The sequence below is a fragment of the Thamnophis sirtalis genome, unplaced genomic scaffold (assembly GCF_051295495.1).
Source record: "Thamnophis sirtalis isolate CommonGarterSnake01/CBP01778 unplaced genomic scaffold, rThaSir2_p1.2 scaffold_8, whole genome shotgun sequence".
Lineage (NCBI taxonomy): Eukaryota > Metazoa > Chordata > Lepidosauria > Squamata > Natricidae > Thamnophis > Thamnophis sirtalis.
In genome coordinates, this window is record NW_028261388.1 from 12,350,104 (window position 1) to 12,369,647 (window position 19,544).

The 19,544-nt window shown below is 45.1% G+C and overlaps 1 protein-coding gene across 3 annotated transcripts in view; it reads left to right on the top strand.

Moving 5' to 3' along the window:
* AMOTL1 (angiomotin like 1) overlaps positions 1-19,544 on the top strand; it is a 73,855-nt gene that overhangs the window by 24,022 nt on the left and 30,289 nt on the right. For all 3 annotated transcript variants that reach the window (XM_087721111.1, XM_087721113.1, XM_087721112.1), the window contains 3 exons: positions 13,533-13,673; positions 15,846-16,758; positions 16,966-17,260. In XM_087721111.1, coding sequence (XP_087577237.1) covers positions 13,533-13,673; positions 15,846-16,758; positions 16,966-17,260 — 1,349 coding nt within the window. The remainder of the gene's footprint in view (positions 1-13,532; positions 13,674-15,845; positions 16,759-16,965; positions 17,261-19,544) is intronic.

Here is a 19,544-nt window from a genome sequence, read left to right on the forward strand (position 1 = left end):
GTGGCTTTTTAACTAAGGATTAAAGTGCTGGCTTTTTGGCTTTGAAACAGAGATGAGTACTGCCCCCTAGAGTCGGGAATGACTAGCACATATGTGTGAGGGGAATCTTTACCTTTACCTATAAATTTATTTCAAGCTATTTAGCTCTCATCAGTTAGCCGTACCCTTCTGGGATTGAACCTGGGCATGGTTAGCTGATGAGAGCAATAGCAATAGCAATAGCAGTAGACTTATATACCGCTTCATAGGCCTTTCAGGCCTCTCTAAGCGGTTTACAGAGAGTCAGCATATTGCCCCCAACAATCTGGGTCCTCATTTTACCCACCTCGGAAGGATGGAAGGCTGAGTCAACCCTGAGCCGGTGAGATTTGAACCGCTGACCTGCTGATCTAGCAGTAGCCTGCAGTGCTGCATTTAACCACTGCGCCAGCTTGAAATAGATCTATACTAGTCTCCTTTATTTCTTTGTTGGTAAAAAAAAAAACATAATTTAACACAAAAATAGTTTGTCGTGAAAGCGACTGCCTGCAAAGGCCCCTTGATTGGGGCTGAAAGGCTAAAATGGAAGCAGTATGTTCCATCCCGTAATTAGGTTGACCAGATTTCTCTGATAGACCGGTCCCAGTGGAGGAAAAAAAAAACACCACTTCTTGTTGTATAGTTGTTAAATTGTGTGTCTGACTCTTTGTGACCTCATGGCCCATTGCAAAGCAACTTCCCCTGTTCTCCACCATCTCTCAAGTTTGCCCAAATTCATGCTCATTGCATCGATAACACCGTCTAACAACCAAGGTTTCAGCTTCAGTGCTTGCTGATCCAAAGGACAGTCAGGGTTTTGATTTTCTTTAGGATTGGCTGATTTGATCTCCTTGCAGTTCATAGAATTAAATTACGACTATTCCAATAAAGGGCTTGAATTCAAACTTCTAGTTCCAGTTAGTTTCCACCGATTCCTTTAAGACATAAAAGATGTAGCTGATTTAGCTGGATATAACTCCCTGATTTCAAATATCCAGAAAAGGGCCCCTTTTCAAAACAATAATGTAAGCATGTGTTTCCATGTGCCCAAACTATTGTATTTCTTGAGTAACCCAGTACATTAATTGACTCCTATATACTGTCTATAATCCTGCTCCCAAATCACTGACCCGTGTAATGTAAAATTAGCTTACTCGCTGGTAAACCACCTCCGGAGTTTCAATTAGATATCTTTCTTATTAACTTTTCCATGCCAGGAATTCGATCTGTTTACTATAGAAGTTAAGCTCTATTGGCAAATCTAAAATAAGTGCTCTATATTGCAGAGAACTTTAATATTAAAACCTCTAGTTATGTTGCTGAAAATGCCTTTCGGACTAGTAGAAAGTATTTGCTTAGACGCCTCTTCCCACTTGATATCTGCCAGATGCCCTGCCCACCACCTGGCTCCGATTTTAAAAAATAATAATTTCAAGTATCTTCTAGCATCCTTTTTATTTACAAAAAGACCTTTGGGCCTCTGGTAGAAAATAAAAAGAGTTGGTAGCTGCAGACTGTATGTAGCCTATGTAGCCTTTGTATGCTTGCTTCCAAGAGAGAGAGAGGGGGGGGGGAGAGAGAGAGACTGGGTTGAAAGGAGGGGGAAGACTGAGACAGTCATAGCTGGATGGAGTTGATGAGGTCTTTAAAAAAGAGGTGAGAAGTTTAAAGAATGAAAGGCAATGTATGAAACACAATATGGACATAGAGCAAGGGGTGTCAAACTCGATTTCATTGAGGGCCGCATCAGGGTTGTTTTTGACCTCAAAGGGCCAGGGTGAGCGTGGCGACCTTGACGTCACTCACGTTGGGAGGAGGGGGGGGAAACCTGTGATCCGAGTGCTCTGCCAGTGAAAATGAGCTCCCAAGCTCTGTTTTCAACTGTGATAGCCTCCCGCAGCCCCTGCCAGCAAAAACGGAGTCCCCCGACCTTCATTTTTGCTGGCCGGGGGGCTGCAGGTGTCTGTCGCCTCCGAAAACGGAGCTAGGGAGGGGCCCACGTTGCCGTCACATAGCGCTTTGCAACATTTCCCCCCTCTGCGGGGCTGGGGTGGGCGTGGCCTGCATGTGATGTATTTGGGCCGCGGGCCGCCATTTTGACACCGCTGTCTTAGATGCTTTCCTTCTCCTAACTCTCAGCTTTTTCTATAGATTGGATTCACGCCAGGACTTGTCGCAGACCTCTTTCGAACAAAAGCAGAAATGATTTGCTTTCAACCATTCTTGGGTTCTCGTAGAAGATGTACTGCATACTTTTGAATCGTTATCCTGTTGACTGAGACTTTTGGCATTATGTTCCGCTCCAGAATGCCTTGATAATCTGGCTTTATTGTGCTCGCACAGATTCAAGGCACCCAGTGCAGGAGGCAGCAAAGCAACCCATAACATCATGGCGCCTCTTCTGAGTGTTTCACAGCCGTGATAGTGTTCTTGTCTTTAAAAACATCTTTTATTTTCTTCTGTGAATATGAGAACTGCTCTGCTCTCCTTTTGTTTCATTGTCTTCCAAAATGACTGTGGTTTGTCAACGTGCGATTTGGCAAATTCCAGGCTGGCTTTTGTTTGTGTCTGACTTTCAGAAGTGGGTTCTTCCTGGATTTTTTTATTTTATTTTATTTTACTGTGGAGGCCTTTGTCACTGATAAATTGTTGTACTTTGATCTTAGAAGTCAGGCAGGATTTGATGTGAATTTCCTTGTCCCAAAGGTGCTTTTTTCAGCAGGCAACTGGGATTTCTTATTTTTTGTTTTTGTTTTGAAGACGTTTCACTGCTCATCCAAGAAGCTTCATCAGCTCTGATAGGATAGTGGGGGATGGAAGGATTTCATGACCCGTCAAAACCGCGGTCCACAAAAGCGCGCTCGACGAAAGCGCGTACGTGACGTCATCACAGCGCGACGGAAAAAATTAAAAATTGAAATAAAAATAAAATTAAAGCAAGCCGATTCACATAAAGGTAAGGGTTAGGTTTAGGGTTAGGGTTACGGTTAGGTTAAGGGTTAGGGTTAGGTTTAGAGCGTTAGGGTTACGTTTAGCGTTAGGTTAAGGGTTAGCGTTAGGTTTAGCGTTAGGTTAAGGGTTAGGTTTAGGTTTAGGGTTAGGTTAAGGGTTAGGTTTAGGGTTAGGTTTGGGGGGGTTAGGGTAAGGTTTTCGCTTTAATTTTACATTTACCGATCACAGCGCGATGTTTTTGTCGCACTGTGATGACGTCACGTACGCGCTTTCGTCGAGCGCGCTTTTGTCTACCGCGGTTTTGTGGTGGAACCGAAGGATTTATGTTCCTTGCAGACAGCTGGTCATTTGCATCCTTTTAGAGGGTGGTTGAAGCACCTGGAGGTTTGTCTGTGTCCTCAGGGTCACCCGAGTGATGCTCCTGGTTCCTGCAGTCTGCCATTTTTCCTCTGGAAATCCATTCCTACTCCCACACCATTCAAGGGGTGTTCATCCCAAATTGCATAGCTAAAAGTCTGTAGAGGTTCTCAGTCATTCAGGTTATGGTTGTCCCAAAGCAGAGGTGGTATTCAGCCAGTTTTGACAGGTTCTGGAGAACCGGTAGCGGAAATTTTGAGAGTGGGGAGGGAATGGGGATTTTGCAGTATCCTTCCCCTGCCACACCCACAAAGCCACGCGCACAGAAAACCCCAGACCAGTGTTTTTCAACCTTAGCCACTTTAAGATGGGAGGACTTCAACTCCCAGAATTACATTGGGAGGCTTCCGGTTCGGGAATTCTGGGAGTTGAAATCCATGCATCTTAAAATGGCCAAGGTTGAGAAACATTGCTTTAAACCATTCCATTGTCCATAGAGCCGAAATTTTGCATTTGATATATGTGTTCTTGTAAATAATGAAACAAATGAAAATGGCATGGACCTAACTATTGGTACCACTAAGAATTAAAATACACGATTGGATGATTTCTCAAGCAGACCTGTTTACTTTAATTAGAGTCACAGGTATCTTCAAGCTCATAATCAGTCACTCAACCAGGGAAATGCTACTGGTTCGGTTTGGTAATAAAAATGCTACTGGTTCATCCAAACCGGCAGAGAAAATGCTATAAAAAGTAAAGAAAAAAGTTCTGAGGATCACGCAGCACAGCTGATTGTTGGAACTTTTTAAAACTTAGCATTGTTTTATTACCGGTTCGGGCAAAATGCTAAAAAAAGTTTTAAAAAGGTTTGGATGCGCAGCTGTGACAATCAGCTGTGCAGCATCAGAAACTTTTTTTATGCGAAGTCCAGCTGCTTTTGCATTGTGTGTGAGTCAGTTGTGTAGCTTTTGTGTTATTTTTGTGTAAAATGTGATAGTTGGTTTTTGAGCTCCCTGGGACTCTCTGAGGTTCCTGCTTGTTGCCCGCCTGGTCATGCCACGCCCACCCACTCACATGGTTGCCCGCCAAGCCACGCCCACCCACTCACATGACCACCAAGCCACCCTCCCCCCCAAGAACTGGTAGGAAAATTTTTTGCACTCAACCCATCTGAATAGAGAAAAGTATTCATTCAGGCATTTTGCTTAATTGGATGTCATTTTAAATGAAAGGTGTAAAACTTGAACTTTGGCATGGAATTCAAACAATGATTGTAACTCAGCTATGCGAAAAGTTGTAAGCTATTGGCTTCTTTCAAGACTGGTTGAACCTGAGATCTAGTTCAGGAATGTTTGAAGGAAAGATAAGAGATCTGTTTTCATAGTGATGGACAAGCTGGAAGTCGGATGCCAGAATAAGCAGATAACAATGAAGGAGTCTCGCTAAAAATCCAGAAATTGAGTCAGTCAGCTTGCCTTCATTATCTAAAATTCTGGTCAGGAAAAGGAAGGAGTCAGTTCTAGGCTCACTGTACTTTCGGTTAGTCCAAAATAAAGAAACTTGGCTGGATATTTTACTGTATTTACAGATAGTTACATGTAGTTCTGTAATTACTGTATATACTCAAGTATAAGCCTAGTTTTTCAGCCCACTTTTTGAGCTGAAAAAAGCCGCCTCGGCTTATACTTGAGTCAGTGAAAAATTTGCCTGAAATGGAGGAGAAAAAGGGGCGGGGCCATGCCGCTGGGTGACGCTCGTGAATGGCCCTGCGCCCCTGAGTTTCCCCTCCCTCTGTGTCAGTTTGTCGCGCAGCGTGCACCGCACCATCCCCCCTCCTCACGTTCTAACGTAATGCAGGGCTATCTTACGATTCCCCTTCCTCCCCCTCCTGCCGCTCTGCAACGATGTCCCACCTCCTCCTTGTTATGGCAAGCAGCCACATAGCGATGTCCCACCTCCTCTGGTACAGTGATCCAATGGTAGGAATCACTGTGCCGTGTGTCATAGGAGGCGGGACATCATCATCACAGCGGGACATCAGCATCATGAGGTGAGTGAAGTATTTCATTGAATACACCGGTATTGTGTGATAATAATTTGTTATGCAGAGCAAATTTTTACAATGGCTACTGTATATTTAATGGGCACAGGCAGGCTGTATATGTTATTCAATGGGCAATGGCATTATTGGTATCTATTTTTATTTTTGAAATTTATCGGTAGCTGCTGCATTTCCCACCCTAGGCTTATACTCGAGTCAATAACTTTTCCAGTTTTTTGTGGTAAAATTAGGTGCCTCGGCTTATATTCGGGTCGGCCTATACTCGAGTATATACGGTAAGCTAGTACTGCGTATATACTGGAACATGGCTTGAGTCTGGTGAGCTTTAGCTTTATTTAAGACAGGCACTGATTATTTCGGAGAAGTATTTTGGGAGCTGGTACTTCACCAGACCTCAAAACACCTTTCCAACACTTTCTGTACAACCTCACTTATGGGGATTTTTAAAATCATCTGAAATGCCCAAACTGGAACCTACTGCCAGGAAAATCTCAAGTCAGGCCAGGGCATAAGCACATCTAGCTAGCCCTCATTTTCAGTTGTTTAAAGGTAGAAATTTATCAGGTGTGGCGTTAGTTGACAGCCTCCGTACTAGGACATTAATTTTTACTGTGATGCTCTTCAGTGTAGGATCTAACTTTCTTCTTCTCTAGCTTCCTATAGAGCAGGGGTGTCAAACTTGATTTCATTGAGGGCCGCATCAGGGTGGCGTTTGACCTCGGAGGACTGGGGTGGGTATGGCCAGCTCGACATCACTCCTGTCGGGGGTGCCTGAAGTGGCCCGAGTGTTCTGCCAGTGGAAACGGGCTCCCGAGCTCTGTTTCCGGCTGCGACGGCTTCTTGCAATCCTCTGCCAGTGAAAACGGAGCTCAGGAGGGCCTCATGTGGCCCTCCCGAGCTCTGTTTTGGCACCGCATACTGGTCCTTCACTGTTTCCAGGGTGGCCCCGCAGATCAGATGTAAGCACCCAGCGGGCCTTGAGTTTGACATCCCTGCTATAGAATCTAGAACCGTGATGAGAAGCCTATGGCCCTTGTGCCAGAGGTGGCACGCAGAGCCCTCTCTGCGGGTACGCGCACCCATCGCCAGCTGCTCTCCTGGTTCTGGTGCATACGCACCAGCCACCTGGTTTTCCAGTTTCCAGCGCTCTGGCGCACACGCGTTCCGGTTTGGGCAATCGGTGTTGAAAAGGTCCACCATCACTGGTCTAGAATGCTGAAAGTCGGAGCTGGCAATCTTTTGAGGTCAACATTTGGAACTGCTAGTTGGGGCACAGAATAGCAATAGCAATAGCAATAGCAGTTAGACTTATATACCGCTTCATAGGGCTTTCAGCCCACTTTAAGTGGTTTACAGAGTCAGCATATCGCCCCCACAGTCTGGGTCCTCATTTCAGCCACCTCGGAAGGATGGAAGGCTGAGTCAACCTTGAGCCGGTGAGATTAGATTAGAACCGCTGAACTGCAGATAACAGTCAGCTGAAGTGGCCTGCAGTACTGCACCCTAACCACTGCACCACCTCTGCTCTTATACCAGACCTCTTATTTTCTAACTATGTAAAGAAGGGCTTTTTATTCTGGAAGAGGACAATTTCACAGTGATAGTTAGATAGATAGATAGATACATAGATAGTTAGATAGATAGATAGATAGATAGATAGATAGATAGATAGATAGATAGATAGATAGATACATAGTTAGATAGATAGATAGATAGATACATAGATAGTTAGATAGATAGATAGATAGATAGATTGATTGATTTATATATATATATGTGTGTGTGTGTGTGTGTGTGTGTGTGTGTGTGTGTTTATTTGTGCTGATAAATAAATAAAGGGAGACTAGTATAGATCTATTTCAAGCTATTTAGCTCTCATCCAACTTATTTATCAGCACAAATAAATCCAACTTATTTATCAGCACAAATAAAAACACAAATATAACAAAAGGCAACAGTAAAAATATTGGGTTTCTGTCGTGATGGACTCTTGTGACGAGCCGATTGACAGATGTTGGAAGCAGTTAGCTTCCTCCCATAATTGGGGCTTACCAGGGGTTGTGACACTAATATATATATATATATATATATATATATATATATATATATATATATATATATATATATATATATATATGTGTTATTATTTGTGCTGATAAATAAATAAAGGAAGACTAGTATAGATCTATTTCAAGCTATTTAGCTCTCATCAGCTAGCCATATCCTTACTGGGATTCGAACCTGTGCTCTATTGCCTCCCCAGGCAGGGAGTTAACCATTTGAGCTACAGAGAACGACTCCTTTTATCAGCCAGCCAGGGTGGGAGGTATATACTTAAAGTCACAACCCCTGGTATGCCCAAGTGTGGTATATATATGTATATATATATGTTATATTTGTGCTGATAAATAATGTGATCTTCCTCCCATATTTGGACATACCAGGGGTTGTGACTAGATAGATAGATAGATAGATAGATAGATAGATAGATAGATAGATAGATAGATAGATAGATAGATAGATAGATAGATAGATAGATAGATGATAGATAGATAGATAGATAGATAGAGATAGAGAGATAGAGAGATAGAGAGATAGAGAGAGAGAGAGAGAGAGAGAGAGAGAGAGAGAGAGAGAGATAGATAGATAGATGGATGATAGATAGAAGACAGACAGACTATTTTAATATTAAAGAAGGGCAGGCTGGAATGGCGGAAGAGATGGGCCTATGGGCGTGTTGATTCCTGTCAGTCCTCTTGCTATCACTAGTGGCTTAAGTTCTTCCTTCAGCACCATACAAGGTTCCCATCTGCTCCACAGCCTGTTCAATGACCATAATGTAAATTGCCCTTTGGCTTAATTTTATTTTCGGATCATTTTCTAATGCAGTGTTCCTCAACCTTGAGGAAGCCACATGAAGAGATATGGACTTCAACTTGCAGAATTCCCCAGCCAGTCACCCACACATCTTAAAGGGGTCAAGGTTTGAAATACTGCCTGAAGATGATAAAAATAGGAAGACCGTTGGTTTTTAAATATGTTGCGAATGTTGTTCATAAATGACTGATTCTTGAATTTTTATATGTGGCTATGGTAGTTTCTTGATAAAATTTGATAATAGGTATCCTCCCATAAGTGGTCATTGAATGCCATTCTGAGTATTTGGCTGTGATTCTCCAAAGAATAAGAAAAAAATGTGATATCAACAAATCCTTCCAGCTTTGCTAAGCAGATACCAGATGTTTTAAGTGGCCCAGGTGTCAGGGTTTTTGTTTTATGATAGTGTTGAGCACATAAAGGATGTTTTCTAATTGGTAGAATGCCTCTGTGCGTTTGTTACGTTTTATGTGTGAATGGGTTATTTCTTACGTCAAAGGCAAGATTGCCGCTTTAATATTTTGTTTCCTTTCTTTACACACGTGTTGCTGAGTTTATCTGACATGTGCAAATGTTATACCTAAAGATTATGCAGGTGCAGGAATGCTGAACGTTTTCTATGAAGTCACCTTGAGATAAAAGCTAGGCAAAACATTACTGATATAGCAGCTTTAATTTTTATGCTTAACTGGAATATCAATTAATTTAAGATCCTATGGAAAATAGCCTTTCTTTTTCAGAGATGCATGCATATAGAAAAATTCTAATTTCTTGACTGAGAGTTGCCCTAGCTCAGGGGTGTCAAACTTGATTTCATTAGGAGCCACATCAGGATTGTGTTTGACCTTGTGTGTGACAGTGGTGGGATTCAAAAAAATTTATTACTCATTCTGTGGGCTGGCTTGGTGGGTATGGTATAACTTGATGGGCATGGCTTGAGTGTGGTTTGGTGGGCATGGCAGGGGAAGGTTACTGCAAAATCCCCATTTCCTCCCAATCAACTGGGACTCAGGAAGCAGAGAATGGGGTCGTGGCAAGTCAGAGGTGGTATTTATCGGTTCTCCAAACTACTCAAAATTTCCACTACCGGTTCTCCAGAACTGGACAGACCTTCTGAATACCACCTCGGGTGTGTGACCAGCTCGACGTAACTTATCTTGGTGGCACCCGTGGTGACCCAATTGCTCTGCCAGAAAAAACAAGGTCCTGAGCTCCGTTTTTGGCTGCGACGGCCTCTTGCAACCTGGAGCCAGTGAAAATTGATTGATTGATTGATTGATTGATTTCATTTATATGCCGCCCTTTTCCCCGAAGGGGACTCAAGGCGGCTCACAGTTCAATCGGGAATGGGTACAGACAGGGGGTAAAAGAAAAACAAACAAAGATAACAGTACACAATTTAAAAACACACAACAACCATACCATTCGAGAAGGGGGGCAGAAGCTTTTTAGCCCCAGGCCTGTCGGAATAGCCAGGTTTTAATGGCTTTGCGGAAGGCCTGGAGGGTGGTGAGGGTTCGAATCTCCACGAGGAGTTCGTTCCAGAGGGTCGGAGCAGCCACAGAGAAGGCTCTCCTCCGGGTAGTCGCCAGTCAACATTGGCCGGCGGATGGAATTCGGAGGAGGCCTAGTCTGTGGGATCTGATCGGTCTATTGGAGGTAATTGGCAGCAGGCGGTCTCTCAAGTACCCAGGTCCAATACCATGAAGGGCTTTATAAGTGACGACTAGCGCCTTGAAGCGTATCCGAAGACCAATAGGCAGCCAGTGCAGCTCGTGGACGATAGGTGTTACGTGGGTGAACCGAGGTGCACCCACGATCGCTCGCGTGGCTGCATTCTGGACAAGCTGAAGTCTCCGAATGCTCTTCAAGGGCTGCCCCATGTAGAGCACGTGGAGCTAGGGAGGGCCACCCGCAGCCCCTGCGAGCTCCGTTTTCAGCTGCAACAGCCTCCTGCAACCCTCTGCCAGCAAAAATGGAACTTGGGAGGGCAGCCCACCCGAGCTTTGTTTTCACTGTCAGAGGGACCGTGGGCCAGTCCTTCACTGTTTCCAGGGCAGCTCCGCGAGCCAGATCTAAGCACTCCGCGGGCTGGATCCGGCCCTCAGGCCTTGAGTTTGACACCCCTGTTAATTCTCTCCATGCCTTTTATGTCCATTTTTAAATGTCATGTTAAAAATACTAGCTCAAGCTTTAGATTCAATTTCTTTAGAGTACATTTGATGCAGAAAAACACTTGAGTGAAGTTTCTTAAAGCAGTGTTTCTAAAATCCTAAATTGTGTGAACTTCACCCCACAGAGTTCCGAGGTTAAAACACCCAATTAAAATGAAGGAAGTCTGTGGAGTGAATGGTAAGATGGAAGGTGAACTTTATAAAGCAAGAAACCCATGCATTATTTCTGGTTTTAATGTGACCTATAACAGGGGTAGGGCCACTAGGATGGCATGTCAAAAGTTCCCTATGATGGCTACTGCTGAAAATTGGCACCGTTCTGAAGCAGGGGGAGAAAACAGCCACAGCTTTTCCGAAATTCTCCCTCCTTAGCCAGGGGGGGGGGGAAACCCTCTCCTAAACCAGGAAAAAATCCCCATCTTGGTCTAATGCAGTGTTTCTCAACCTTGTCAACTTGAAGATGTCTGGACTTCAACTCCCAGAATTCCCCAGCCAGCAAATGCTGGCTGGGGAATTCTGGGAGTTGAAGTCCAGACATCTTCAAGTTGACATGGTTGAGAAACATTGGTTTAATGGCTTAAAGCACCAGGCTCAGAAAAAAGAGACTGTGAGTTCAAATCCCAGTTAAGCCATGAAAACCAGCTGGGTGACTTTGGCCAGTCACTCTTTCTCAGCCCAACCATCCTCACAGGATCGTTGTTATGGGGAAAGTAGAAGGAGGAAGGTGTGTTGGACACTGTTATGTTTGCTGCCTTGAGTTATTTTATAAAAATAACAAAGGCTGGAAATAAGTAAATATGGGGCAGGCCTACTTCCTTTGCATTATTGCCCCTATCTCCCCCAACAGTCTGTGGCCTGTTGTATAGAAGCACCAAACCTGGCTATGAAAATTGCAGATAAATTACCAGAGGACAGCAAAACAAAACGAAAAATCAGATTTTTTTTCTTCTTCTGTCTTGTGGATATTATTTCAGTTTTTCATCGACTAGAATTTACCTCAGTTGTTCAAAGGGTGCTCACACCTGAAATTCAGGATTCTCAAGTTGTGGGTGTCATGAGCTCCCCGAATTTGCTAATTAGTAGTAACAGCCCTACAACTGTGAGTAAAAATGAAAATGGCATAACTTGATCGTTTGGCAAAGTGCCATCAAAAAGTGCCAGAACTGGATCCATTGGGAGATATTTCAGATTAAAGTTGAAGTTGAACGCATGAAAGGAATGAATCAGAGAAGTCTTGACTTATTAGTCATCTTCTTTTAACGACCTGATAATCCTTTGCGGGGTGGAATCTGGGCAACTGAATGGAGCTAGAAGAGTGTTTACTGGCCGGATGCCCTTCCTGCCACCATTGCGGAATTTTGTTCAGCAGATATGTTCTCATTGTGCCCAAAGAAGACTGATTTCCTAGTGCTTGTCATTATTTGATGTAATAATGTGTGTGTAAATGATCAAATCACCAAAAACAGAGTGAAAAGTGGCGTGTTCTGTCGCAGTAATATACATGCGCACTGCCCCAATTGTTATTTGTGTATATTTTTTTTCTGAATTTGGCACATGGCAGCCTAGTGATGGTAGAGAGCATGTTGGACTGGACAGATTAAAAAAATATATTAGAAATCATCCTTGAAGAATTATCACCATCCAGCTATATATGTTTGTTTCAAAAATATATGAATTTGTTAATTAATTTACATTGATATAGCAATAGTACTTAGACTTATATACCGCTTCACAGTGCTTTACAGCCCTCTCTAAGCGGTTTACAGAATCAGCCTCTTGTCCCCAACAATCTGGGTCCTCATTTTACCCACCTCGGAAGGATGGAAGGATGAGTCAACCTTGAGCCTAGTGAGAATTGAACTGCCAAACTGCTGGCAGCTGGTGATCAGCAGAAATAGCATGCAGTACTGCGCCCTAATCACTGCGCCACCGTGGCTCATTATGGTATGCTTTTTCCAGAATTTTGTTTGTATGTGTGTTTGTCCATAATTTCATTTTTAGAGGTGGTATAGTATATGCATTTGGCTTGTCTCTGTGTCTTTGTTGAAGCGATGTGTGGAAATGAGCTGGAATAAGACTAAAGAAGAGAATTTTGATTTTTGCTGTATTGCTATGCACACAGGAAAATTCCCATAGGTAGGGATAATAAAAATAGCAAAGACAACTGGGAATTTGCTAATTTGGAGCTAACTCATTGGAGGAGTAAAACTTGGCACAGAATTAACAGTTGATGACGATCCTAGGCAAGTGGTCAGATAGTGCTTCCCTATCTAAAATTGGGGATGGGGTTGGAATAAAAGGCAATTTCCCTCTGTATGTTTGCATGTAATCAGGACTGTCAGCCTTGGCCCAGTGCTGAACTTTCAAAGCCATTATTATGTCTCTCGCACAAACCAGAGAATGGTCTGTACAGTTTTGCTCCAGGGATTCATTTAATCTTCCAGCGACCAAGTATAAACCTTTACTAGAATAGACAGTGAAATCAAAAGAGTGCATTTCAGCAGAAAGTAGCAAGTTGAGGGAGATACAAAAATTATGTCATTTCACTTTGAGAGTTGGAGTATTGGGGGTCATCATTCTGTCGCAATATTTTTCCTCGTCTTATCTATACCGTTGGTCTGTTTTCATAGCCAGCTCGGGCAAAAACACGATCTTAAATCATTTTTTACAACTAAGGTTGCCATGGCCTTCCTGTCCCAAGGCTTTTTATAACCGCTGTAAATTTTGTTCATACAGCACATCGAGGCAGAAAAGGGGGGAGAATTAAAAGTTTTTGAAGCACCATTGAAGTCTGATGCTTTCCAATAATTTTAGGTTCCATGCTGAGAGCTGCCCTAAATTGCAGGAGCATCCAGAAAGGAGTTGAAATCTGCAAGATGGCGGTCAGAGGGTTACAGTCAGGGGTGGGCTTCAAAAATTTCAGCAACGGGTTCTCTGCCCGGGTGCTGGGTAGGCGTGGCCAGGGTGGGCCTGTTGTGAGGAGAGAAGAAAATATTCCCGTGTGAGAGGACTTTGGTTCCTTGAGGAAATTTAAAAAAAAAAATCAAATAAGTAATAAATGTATAACACTTTTTAAATTTTCTCCCCAGGCCCCCCCTCGATCTGCTATACTTCCAGTACTCCTGTGCAGGTACTGGAAGACCCTGGCTATCTTCATACAGATCCGCATCGGTTTGGCAATGGGCATGATGGTTCCCCATTAATGGTAGAAGCAGTCAATAATATTGAAGGTAAGTTTTTTTCCCCTCTTCATCTCTAGTTTGGTTTTCTGCCAGTCGTGTCTTGGATTTCAATTTTCACCATGTTGTTATTGGCCACAGAGGCGGGGAGGGGAGAGTTTTATTGCATTGCACCAAGTGTTTCAACGGCCTCATAGAATCATAGGGTTGGAAGGGACCTTGGAGGTCTTCTAGTCCAACCCCTTGCCCAAGGCAGGAGTTCTTATTCCACCCTGGACAAATGGTTGTCCAATCTTTTCTTGAATCTCCAGTGTTGGAGCATCCACAACGGGGAGGCAAGCTTTTCAATTGATTAACTATTCTCACTGTCAGGAAATTTCTGTGTTTCCCCAAAAATAAGACAGGGTCTTATTTTCTTTTGATCCCCGAAATAAGCACTTCGTTTTACGTTCGGGAAGGTCTTATTATTTTTGAGGTGCAGGAGGCGTCTTAACCTTAGCCTGCGGATCAGGTGATCTAGAGAGGGCTGGAAGTTCTCTCTCTGTTTCTGGCACACTCTTGTCAGCCTTAGCGTCTCTGGGCCTGCCGCTCTTTTTGCAGCCGCCAGTAAGAGAAGGGGCACATTAGCTAGGGTTTGCGGGCGCAGGCTCCGTGAGGCCGTTTCGCGTGGATGTCAGGGGCATGGGGGCATCTCCCCCCAGGAAATGGTGGGGAATGGCTGCGCATGTCTTTAAATTAAGGTGACCAGATTTTAACATTGGTAAAGCGGGACACCATTGACCAGGAGGGGGGGGTGGATCTTGATTAAAAATTTGGTCTATATGGTCCATGGAGCAACAAAAATTTTCATAGAACGCAAAAATAGTATTAACAAAAATAATATAAAACTCATATCCTGGCGAAATAGCCACATGGCTGCCAAAAACCGTATATTCCCTTCCCGTTCTCCCGCCGTTCCCTAGCTTCTCGGACATTCTTTCCAAAAATCGGGACTTTTTAAAAATGCCGCGGGACGCGGGACAAATTGTTAAAAATCAGGACTGTCCTGCCAAAAGCGGTATGTCTGGTCACCTTGCTTTAAATATTTTAGGAGAGGGCTTATTTGGGGAGGGAGGGCTTATTTTAGCGCATGCACTCAAAAGCCCGATTGGGCTTATTACCTGGGGAGGTCTTATTTTCGGGAAAACAGGGTAATTCCAGGTTGGATCTGACTAGCTTCCAACCATTGTTTCTTCTTCTGCCCTCAGGTGCTATGGAGAATACATTTTGCCTCTCTTTTCTGTAATTACTCCTATATATTGGAAAACTGCTCTCATGTCAGGGGAGAGTTTATAAGCAGGGAAAGCAGCAGGGTGAATGATAGGAAAAAATGTGCTTTTTCATAATTTCATTCCTTTAATTTTTTTAAACATTTTTTTTACCTTCTACCCTTTACAGCAGGGGTCTCCAACCTTGGGAACTTTATGACTTGTGGACTTCAACTCCCAGAATTCCTCAGCCAGCGCAAGGTTGGAGACCCCTGCTTTACACAAAACCTGGTAGATATTATAGAGCAAGAATCCGTTGTGAAACAATTTAAATGCTGTACTCAAGAATAAATCCCATTAAAAAAAGATAAGTGTAGGACATAGAGTATCCATATGAATTTTAGTCACCCAGACCCTGAGAATGAATTGCCCGTAATGGTCCATGAATTAAATGTTGTCCTATGGTTAAAATTGTGTCCTTGTAGTAGAACATAGAATGAAGAAGATGAAATGTTAAGAAAAGAGAATAAATAAATGGCTAGACAGACACATTTAAAATATTACTTCAGTGGCCTCGCTTCCTAACTCCTCAATGGACCTTGTTTATGGAGATTCTCAATCAACCAGGTCATGGTTGTCCCAAAGATACTTTTTTCTAAAAGGCCACTGGACTTTCTGGGTTTTTTTTTTCTTTGAAGATATTTCGCTTTTCATCCAAGAAGCTTCATCAGTTCTAAATGCTCTATAGAACTGAAGAAGCTCCTTGATTGAGAAGTGAAAGCTTTTCAAAGGGAAAAAAACTAAGAAAATTCAGTTGCATTTTTTGGGGGTGGGGGGGAAGTACCTTTGAGACAATCCTCACTTGGACCAACTTCTAGATAATATTTATTGATTTATTTATAAAAGTTACAGACCATCCACCTTACCTTTCCCCCCCATCTCTTTCCTTTCTTTCTGCTTGGCACCTGGGCCTCAGCCGAAGACCCTTTGTGCACCTTCTACCCCACAAGCTTTCTCCAGGCTTCAGAGGTGGAAATGAGAGGTTCGGAGGATGTTGTCCCTGGCACTGTTTTACAGCGGTTAATCCAGGAGTTGCGTTATGGCAACCCCAACGAGAATATGAACCTGCTGGCTCTCCAGCACCAAGCTACGGGGAGTGCAGGGCCCTCCAACTCCACTGCCAGCAGCACCCTGTCTTCTTCGGTGGAAAACCTTGTGCCGGATGACCCACAAATGGTCCAGCAGTCAGCACGGCAGGAACCACAAGGCCAGGAACATCAAGGGGACAACACGGTGATGGAGAAGCAGACCAGAGGCTCCCAGCCTCAGCAGAACAATGAAGAATTACCTTCTTACGAAGAAGCCAAAGCTCAGTCTCAGTTTTTTAGAAGTCAGCAGCCTAGTGTTGTTGGGCCCAGTTTCTACATGGCCAGCAGCACTGGTCCAAAATCTAAAATGGAAGGTAGGCCAACTTTGGCCCGTGCCAACAGTGGACAGGCCCACAAAGATGAAGCCCTGAAGGAACTGAAACAAGGCCACGTGCGCTCCTTGAGCGAGAGAATCATGCAGCTCTCCTTGGAAAGGAACGGGGCCAAACAGCTTCTTCCTTGCTCGGGGAGAAGCAAAGGGGTCAAATCCAGCGGGCCTTCCCCTTCCCCGGCTCCCAATAAAGGCATGGATCTGAGGGGTCCCCCTCCAGATTATCCATTCAAGATCAAGCAGGGAAGCTCTCCAGGAAGCAAAAGTCAAGAGCCGGGCGTGTTTTTTAATGAACAGCATCCTGGAACACTTCAAGAAATGACAAAGGCCTCCTATTCAACATCACAGCCAGCGAGGAGCGAAGTAGCTATTGTCCGATATCAGGGTCCCCCAGAATATGGTATCACCAGGTAATTTTGACTTATTTCTTTTGGTCTCCTATTGTAAAAAGCTCACTTCCTTGCACAGTCTTTCTCTTTTCTTGATTACATAAAGAAATAATGCATTAAATATTATAAGCAATTTCTTCTTTCGATAATTCCGGTAATTACAAGCTCTTTGCAACGGATCTCTTTAAGTGTCAGTAACCCATTTGAAATGAATTCCTCTTCCTGCAGTCGTCAGTGTGCATCGTCTTTTCCATCGCTGCCAACACCCCGGGAGCACAGCCCAATGTCCTCCCAGACCTCCTCGCTTAGTGGCCCCCTGCACTCGGCGTCTCTGCCGCCTCTCTCAATGGCCACAGCATCCCAGTCTCTGCCCGCAACGCCGCCTAGCCAGCAGCCCCTCACACCAGATGCCTTCATGATAGTACAGCGAGCACAGAAAATGGTGGAGATGTTGTCTGAAGATAATGAAGCCCTGCAGAAGGAGCTGGAGGGCTACTACGAGAAAGCAGACAAGCTTCAGAAGGTGGGTGACAGGATAGAGAGGATTCAGGTGTACCTACCTACCAGTAGTAGGTTCCGGATCACGTTGCAATCAGTACGATTGAAACGGGGCCCGGCATCCTCCACACACTGTCCTTACTATCCAGCGACGCCTCTGCGAGCCTTCACGACACTCCAGCTGCTCGGCGGAGCATCGCGCAGGTGTTGTACGTACCATGCATATGTGAAGAAACGCCGAAGGGTTTAAAGACAGGTAAGGAGCATGGGCGGATGGGGCCTCCGAAGCACCGTACCGGAATGGTACCCACAGCTCCGGGCAGGCTCCGGTACACCCGTACTGAGGCGTACTGCCTGCAACCCACCACTGCTACCTACCTACTTATCTTACACTGACTGTAACCCAAGGGTATCAAACTCGGGGTGTCACAGTGACATTACATGACGTATCATGACTCCCCCCCCTTTGCTAAACTGGGGGTGGCCGTGGCCGGCGTGTGACGCATCCAGCCTCTGGGCTGCGAGTGTCAGGGTTCCAGTTAACACACCCAACGGAATCAAAACTCCCAGGCAAGCATATTCCTCAAAGTAGAGATTTATTAGGCATGTCGTATTGGCACAAGGGATGGGTGGCTCAGTGGCTAAGACGCTGAGCTTGTTGATCAGAAAGGTCAGCAGTTCAGCGGTTCAAATCCTTAGCACTGTGTAACAGAGTGAGCTCCCGTTACTTGTCCCAGCTTCTGCCAACCTACCTGTTTCCCCGAAAATGCGACATGTCCTGATAATAAGGCCATGCCACATTTTTCTGGTGGGCAAAAATATAAGCTCTCCCCTGCAAATAAGCCCCCTGGACAACCCCCCCACCCTCGGTCAGGCAGAGCGCCGCTCACCAACCTAGCGGTGTCCCGAAGGTGCCAAGCCGCGGGAACCAGGGGGGAGGCAAAAGTGATTGCGTTGCTTGGCGCCTTCAGGATACCGCTAGGTTGGTGAGCAGTGCTGTGCCCAGCTGAAGGGGGGGGGGCTTTGCCGGGCAGCTGCTCTTTTGCGAGCGGGCTCCCAAAGAGCCGGGCACAGCCTCATGGGTGAATGGCTGTGTTGTACTGTCATTAGCAGCACAACACAATAGCCATGAAGCGACCACGCTCACGAGCAGCCACCCGGCAAATCCCCTTTCCAGCCGGGCATAGCGCCATTCACTGACCTACGGGTACCTCCAAGTCACATGAGCGCCTGTTTGCCACCGCCCGGCTCACACAGTTTGGCACCTTCGAAATGCCAGTGAATGGCGCTCTGCACGGCTGGAGAGGGGGGTTGCGTGAGCATCTATTCCGCTCCCACTTGCGCACTTCCCAGCCTCACAATGTCCTGGCCCAGTTCTCCCTGCACAGCCAGGGCACCTCCGCTGCTGCCGCCACCACCATTCTAGCATGGCTTTTTCGGCGGCTTCCAAACCGAGTCTTCCAGCAGTGGCTGCTCTGGGCGTACGATCTATGGTTGTACGCTCTGGGAGTATGCTCTGCTGGCAGCTGGCCCACAATAGCGGAGGTGTCCTGGCTCTGCAGGGAGAGGTGGGCCAGGACATCATGAGGCTGGGAGCCGCGCAAGTGGGAGCGGAACAGATCCTTGCGCAACCCCCCTCTCCAGCCGTGTAGAACGCCATTCACTGGCATTTTGAAGGTGCCAAGCCGTGTGAGCCGGGCGGTGGCAAACAGGCGCTCATGTGGCTTGGAGGTAAAGAAGTGAAAATCTGGGTGCGTCTCATACACCGAATACAGCATTTTTTTTGCCTCCCGAAACCCCGCCCCTTTGCAAAAATGGATGTGCACAGCTATTAGGACACCTGCAAAGTGCTCCTGGGGGCTGGGGAGGACAGAAATGAGGAGAAAATGGGCCGTTTTTGTTTGTTTTTGCCCTCCCCAGCCCCTAGGAGCACTCTACAAGCCTCCTAAGGGCTATGCATGCCCCCTTTATGGCAAAAAACGAGCCCTTTTTTGCAAAAAAATGGCCTGTATTTTGCTTGTTTTTGCCCCCCCCCCCCCCCCCCGCAGGAACACTTTGCAGGGTTCTCAAACTCTCTGCATGCTCCATTTTTCACAAAAGTGGCGTGTCGAGGGTTCGGGAGGTCTGCAGAGTGCAAATTTGTTTTTTTTTTAAATTACCTCTTCAAAATCTTGATGTATCTTATATTCTGGTGCGTCTTATACTCTGAAAAATACGGTATTTATCATAGAATAGCGCTCTGAAATTATTCCCAGTCCTTTATAAGGGAACAATATTATTGCAGTTGCCTGAGGGATACCAGCGTTCAG